The sequence below is a fragment of the Camponotus vicinus genome, unplaced genomic scaffold (assembly GCF_025532165.1).
Source record: "Camponotus vicinus isolate PSW18456_S1 unplaced genomic scaffold, iyCamVici1.0 SCAF_8, whole genome shotgun sequence".
NCBI classification, from domain to species: Eukaryota; Metazoa; Arthropoda; class Insecta; order Hymenoptera; family Formicidae; genus Camponotus; species Camponotus vicinus.
The window spans coordinates 8,239,022-8,246,174 of record NW_028141980.1 but is presented as its reverse complement, the minus strand read 5'-3'; the positions used below and the strand labels follow the sequence as shown (position 1 = coordinate 8,246,174).

The window sequence follows — 7,153 nt, the reverse complement described above, 5'->3', positions numbered from 1 at the left end:
AATTTTTATAATAATCGCAACACAACGTGCGCACACGCAATATAATTATTATCGTTTTATGATAATAAAATAGTATCAAATAATTAATTTTTCTGTTGCATTTAACAGTTAACACTTAGCAATAAAACGATAATTTATTTTATTGTGATTTCTATAATAATAATTATTTCTTTAACGATACTTAAAGATTAAGTGTATTTTATTCAATGTTTTATCATTCAACTTTTTAACAATCTAAATACAATTCAAATTATTATTAATTTTAATTCTTGTCACACACTTCTATTTTTAAATCAATATGTCAAAAATTAAATTCAAATATAATCAATTAATATTCTTATAGATCTATTCTTTATAAAACTCAAAATAATTTATTTTGTAAAACTAATTATTACGCGCAATCAATTTTTTTATCTTTTAAGAGAGATTTATCTCTGATATTAATACTTTAAATGTAAAACTAGCAAACAAATGTTTCTTTATTATAAATTTTTGAAAAATATAATTATATAAAGAGAGTATGTTAATTTTCATATATGAAATATTTAAATAATTATATTATTTTAAAAATATTTTATAAAATATTAAAATATTTATATATAAAAATATTAATTAATAACAAAAATATTATAAATGCTTTATTATAGATACTTTAAATGTGTTAAAATAAAACCTGGAATATTTTATACATGCATTATATTACGTGATTTTTAGAGCGAATTATATATACCATTGTGAAAATGAAAAAATAATAAGCAATATGTCTATTTTCAAATTAATATATATTGTTGCGTCCGCGGAACGATATGTATCGAACGCGCGCGACATAATTGATCGGCACACGCTCGCACTCGCGCACTCGAAAATAATAATACGGTTCTTTGAAACACAAGAACCACGAAACATAGAACCACGAGAAACATACAAGAACTCAGATAATTCGTAAAACGAAACACAGATTTTAACGTGCGACCGCTCAGCTTGACAGCTGGATTCAGACTCAGCTGACCGTCGTTGATGTTAAACAACCTCTTAATAACGCGCGCGGAGACGATCTTCTTCCATCGACGTACTTCCCGACAGAATAACGGATGGCGTATACATCCGCAGGAACGAGACGCGGGGACGCAACAATATAAATAATAAATAATTTTTATAAATTACTCACCGCATATCTCTCTGGCTGCTTCAGGCTCTCTCACTGTTCTCTGGCTGTCCGATACTTTTCCAGATATCCTTCTCCTTTCTTCATCCTTTGCTTGCACCTTCACAGCACTCATGTTCACTCGCGAACAAACAATTAATTATATTTAGTCATATGTAGAAACGATTGCGAGACACTTTGCACGGCACTCCCGATCACGGAATAATTACGAGAGACGCACTTTAATATAGTGTATAAGGGATAGAGAAGTACGATTCGCTCGACGTTTTTATGAAATCAAATTAAATACTAATTCATTACAAATGTTGTTTTCATTATTGATATATATATGCAATACATGTATATTAATACGAATTATAGGATCGAAAGTTTAATAAAATTGAAAGTCATGATACAATAATTGTTTAATTAATAATTAATTTAAGAATATACGACGTATTTCGCACTACGATCTTTACTGCTCGAGTGTTGCCGTGTGAATGATACCAAGACCGTATGACTAGCGCGCTATTGTTTACATCGTCAAGGCCGAACACCGTGTTATTGTCCGTTCGTCATATCGAAATATATTGTATTATATTATATTATATTTTATATTATAATATAATATAATATAAATATGTTAAAGTACGTAAAATATTTCGATGACGAACAGACAATAATACCGATCTTGGCGTAAACAATACATATTTATATTATATTATATTATATTATATTATATTATATTTTACGTATTCTGATACAGCAAATAATTTGTCGATATTGATCGCGATCGCGTCCAGAAAAGGATTTAACGGAGCGCCTTGTACTACTACTTTACTCTTTGAGTGTCGTCGCGCGAATAATAATAGAGCCGAGAAAATTAGTCCGAAAGACCGTGTTATTATTTTTTTATCGAAACATTTTTCAAGACTATGGCATATAAACATTAGCGCGCTATTGTTTACGCCGCTAAGGTCGGTGTTATTGTTTTGTTCGTCATTGAAATATTTTACGTACTTTAACATACACACACACACACACACATATATGTATATATATATATATATATATATATATATATATATATATACCCATATACATATGGAATATATTAAAGTATATAGAAGTACTTTAGATTATATAGATTTTTTAATTATATGATTATTTATTAAAAGATTGTATGATGTATCATGGAGCCTTACATTATATTAATTGTTTAGATCCACGATTCAATTATTTTACTGTGCGTCCTTATAGTCCGAATTATATTTCAATGATTGAAAAATAAAACAATAAAACGTCGCAGACATATTATATTCGACTCTATAAATATCTATAAATATTAAAGAAATAATTTCTGTTCGTAAAAATCGATTTCATATCGAAATAATAATTTATTATTTTAGATTTCTGTTACTATATATATATGATTCTTATTATAATTAATTAAATGAATAAATTACGAAATATGCGATTCGAGAATTTTCATCGCGGTATGTATATAGATATTAATTATGTGTTATTTATAAAAGTTAATTAATTATATTGTTATAATAAATAATTTTCCGATGTTAATCGCGATCGTAAAGAAATTTAAGAAATTTAACGGCGTATCACTATATTACTCGTTAGAAAATATTAGACAATAACATATGAAATTATATAAATCGTTTCACAATCGACATGCAGATATTACAATGCTATTTGTATCTCATTTATATAATTTCATATGTTATTGTCTAATATTTTCTCTAATGTGTTATATTAATTATTCTGTTTCAATTTTTAATCACGGTAATAAATGATTGCGATTCGATAAAGATTTATAGTTGCGATACAGTTTCATGTCGTGAATTAATTTTTAATTAATTAATTTATATTAATATTTAAAGCTAATTATATGTTTCGATACTAATCGTAATCGTGTTTAGTAAAAAAATTACAATATAATACGAAACGTTTCTCACCACTACCTTATTACTCGAGAGTCACCGTGCGAATGATAACAAAGCCGAAACATAGCGCGCTACTGTTTATATTTTATATTGCCAAAGTCGAACACCGTGTTATCGACAATTCGTTGAAATATTTTATATATTATAAAATATATACTAACGCGAAATATTAAATAACAGAAATACTTTAATTTATTGATTATTAATTAAACAATTTATTACGGAGCATTTCGTTACGTTAATTATTTGCATCTGTAATTCCATTGTTTTACTTCGTGTTCTCTCAGAATCCCTCCCCCCCCCCAAATTATATTTAGATTGTCAAGTAGAGTGATAAAGTAACACGGATGGAATATATTTGTGACTCTAAGTATTAAAATAATAATTATTGTCCGTAAAGATCATAATGATCGAAGTGATTATTTAATATTTTGTATTCCTATCATTTTATCGATTCTCGATTAAATTGTATATTGTTTAATTAACAAGGATTGAGAATATTTAAAGCATTGGTCAAAATATATTTAATTCTAATATTGTTAAGGAAATATTATAATAAGCATCAATATGATTGAAAGGTCATAACATAATTAATTCTCTTATGCCCTTTTATGTATCCCCTGTTTCAATTTTTATTCGCAGTAATGAATGAATGCGATTCGATAAAGATTTATCGTTGCGATACAGTTTTATGTCGTTAATTAATTTTTAATTAATTAATACTTATTAATATTTATAGCAATTATGTTTCGATACTAATCGTAATCGTGTTTAGTACAAAAATTACAATATACGAAGCGTTTCTCATCACTACTTTATTACTCGAGAGTCCCCGTGCGAATGATGACAAAGCCGTGATATAGCGCGCTTGCTATACGTCGCCAAGGCCAAACACGATATTATTGATAATTCTCTGCCGAAATATTTTACGTACTACATATACATGTGGAATTTTAAATTATAGAGGTATATTTTATTTTAAATTAATTATTAAACGATTGATGTATCACGGAATCTTTTGTTATGCTAATGATTTGAATTTATTCGATTGTTTTACCGTGCTTTCCCGAAGTCAAATTTTATAATATTTAGTTTTGCATTTTAAAAGACCGACTTAGAGCGAACTAAATAAATAAATAAATAAATGATGTTGAGAAGAAAAAGAAGACACATAAATAAATAAATAAATAATAGCGTGAAAAGAGAGAACATACTAATATTTTTATATAATAAATTATTATTAATTAAATTATTTATATTTTTATTTATATTATTTATATTATCAGAGAGACATATATGTTATCCTCTGAGAACATTTGTGGACATTGGCTTTGTAGTTCATGTTCATATTTTTAATGTTCATAGAGGGAGTATCGCTTCCAGGGATCACCTAAAAGCGGACCATGACATCTCAGTTTTCTCTCTGCTTGTATTGAACTTTGAATTATCGAACCACTGACACTACGAGAACAATCGAAAATAATCGAACAATCGTGAAAACGTGTGACGTCACAATAAAACGTATGACGTCATACATTTTATCATGACGTATTTGCTAGTTTACACCGATCGTTTGATAGAACTGTTATGACTCTCAGCGTTCTCTGTAATTACAATATCAGCGATAAGAATAAGCGAGAACGATTAGCTCTTGATAAATTAACAACGTCTAATATCTGTTCTGCTCCAGATTATATCCATGGTAAATATTTACATCTATTCATTGATTTTTATTTTTGAAGTTATGGACATATGATATGTGATAATATTATCCATTTCCATCTATTTTTTTTAACAAAAAAGAAATATATAAGATTTATATGTATTTTATATAATCATATATATATATATATATATTTACTTAGGAAATGGAATTGTGTGTAAAACATGCAGATCCTACTACGACAGGAATAATGTCTAAATTAAAGTACGAAGAACTTTTTGGACCAGAGATTCGCCTTGTGTTTGATAATACTACTCTAAAATCATCAGACAAACAAAAGAGGCACATAAATGGCGATCCATCGGATATAGAAAGTTTTTTCGGACTGGATATAGGAATATGGAATGGATATAGGTGAAAAACAAGTCATAAAGCTGAACGAAAGAAGGTGCTGTATTGGAAGAAATACTATATAAATGAATAAACGAGAAAAACACAGAGGAGAATCATCTTATAGAAAAAGCAGTATTGCATAGTAAGATCTTTCTTGTAAGCTAATTTCTCTCATATAAAATTGTAACTTATTCTATCATTACTAAATAATTTAGATGAAATATTAATAGATAAAAATCTTAATCTAACACGAGATGATTTGATAAAAATTTTAATTTAAATTTTTAAGAAAATTCTTTATTTTGATTATTTTTGTAAAAGAAAACAATTATATTAATAATAGTTTATTACTTTTGGAAAATTTCCATACAATACTTAACAATTTTATATTGTAGTCAAAGAGAGAGAGAGAGACCATGTAGCTTATCAATGATGCTCATTTTTATACAAGAATGCCTCAGATTGTAGGGATAAAGATTTGAGATCAGAATCGCCACCCAATCGTTTCTTACCGAAAGTGCAAATTCACACATAGGAAGACCATTCAAAAGGTATTTTGCAAATTTAGTAATTTCCTCATACAGTACATTTATTATCTTATAGCATAGATTATTGAATAAAGATATTCATTTCGCTAAATGAAATGTGACAATTACTTTATGTGTTAATATATTTGATTTATTAATATATTATTTACAAATAATGTAAATATATCTCTTATTATACATAGTTGTAGAATGTGTGTAAGGATAAGAGATGTGTCTGTACATATTATATATATAATAATACAATTATAGCCTAAGGACTCTTATGTACAGGTCATCCAACGCATCAACACATTCTGTTTCTATGAGTCTTAAGAGATAATTTGATAATAACAAATCTGGAATTGAATAATTAATAAATGAATTTTCGTTATAATAGTATATACGTTCTGATGAAATAACTCAGGAATATGATTGATATCTAGGTGCAGTGAATATTATTACGTTTGTCAATGAAGATGGAAGATATGTCACACGTGACGACAAAAGTCTACGAGTTTGGGATTGGTATTACTTTATTATCTACAAAGAATTATTTTCAAAAAATAAAATTGATTAATAAATTGCTCTTTTTTATATAGGGATATTCCAGTGGAGATGAAATATATAGTGGATCCATCGATGCATTCGATACCATAACACCATCACAAAATCAAAAATGGCTCACCTGTCAAAGTATGGACAATAAAATTGTCATATTCCAGTAAATAGATTTAATATGAATCGAAAAGAGATAGTCACATAGTGTCGCTGGATATACATATGATTTAGATTTTTCTCTAGATATGAGGTAATTTATATAAAAAAAATTATCAATTTGCACATATCTTCTTTCTAGAAGACATTTTAAAAGAATATATAAAGAATATCATTATGCATAAGTTATGAAACAAATAGAATATTTTATTAATACGAAATATGTTTTTTTCTGCAAAAACATTAAATATCGTTTTTAAAATGCCGCAAATTTTGATATTTATTATTAACTCATGAATTGAATAAACAATAAAATAGTAATAATATAATGAAATAATGTTGCCAATCTTGCAACATTTGGCAAACATATTTTTTATACTTTGTATTACATATATGCATTTTTTACAAAAACATATTTAGTAAAATATTTGTCTTATTAGAATATTTACATTTTTCTTTCAAAAAACAGTTACTTGGTATCGGATGATGCAGCTAAAAGATGTCATATATGAGGCTGGAAAACAACAAAATTGTACAAAAAGTGGAATGCATATCCGTACGAGCTTTCTAAGCTTATTACAGCTGGGTGGGATGGAAGAATCACATATTGGGATTAACGGATATAAATCAATATTTGATCCTTTAATTTTTAGAGCTGTATTTTATATTAGAGCACTTTTTATATTTTAGATCAAAATATACATAATAAGTCATATATTTTGATCGTGGAAGATTTATGATTTACTTCTCAATC

At 27.1% G+C, this 7,153-nt stretch overlaps 1 protein-coding gene across 6 annotated transcripts; it reads left to right on the top strand.

The window, feature by feature from the left end:
* Window positions 1-4,562: 4,562 nt before the first annotated feature.
* LOC145975744 (uncharacterized) lies at window positions 4,563-7,116 on the top strand. 6 transcript variants are annotated; one of them, XM_083106431.1, is made up of 6 exons: window positions 4,563-4,804; window positions 4,996-5,300; window positions 5,620-5,709; window positions 6,129-6,210; window positions 6,285-6,493; window positions 6,869-7,116. In XM_083106431.1, the coding sequence occupies exons 1-2, from the start codon at window positions 4,690-4,692 to the stop codon at window positions 5,181-5,183; spliced, it is 303 nt and encodes a 100-aa protein (XP_082962557.1). In that variant the 5' UTR covers window positions 4,563-4,689; the 3' UTR covers window positions 5,184-5,300; window positions 5,620-5,709; window positions 6,129-6,210; window positions 6,285-6,493; window positions 6,869-7,116. The 6 variants fall into 6 exon arrangements, 5 of the variants coding, with proteins under 5 accessions (XP_082962557.1, XP_082962555.1, XP_082962556.1 ...); XM_083106429.1 differs by having other exon boundaries at window positions 5,554-5,709; XM_083106430.1 differs by having other exon boundaries at window positions 4,996-5,314; window positions 5,554-5,709.
* The last annotated feature ends 37 nt before the right edge of the window (window positions 7,117-7,153 follow it).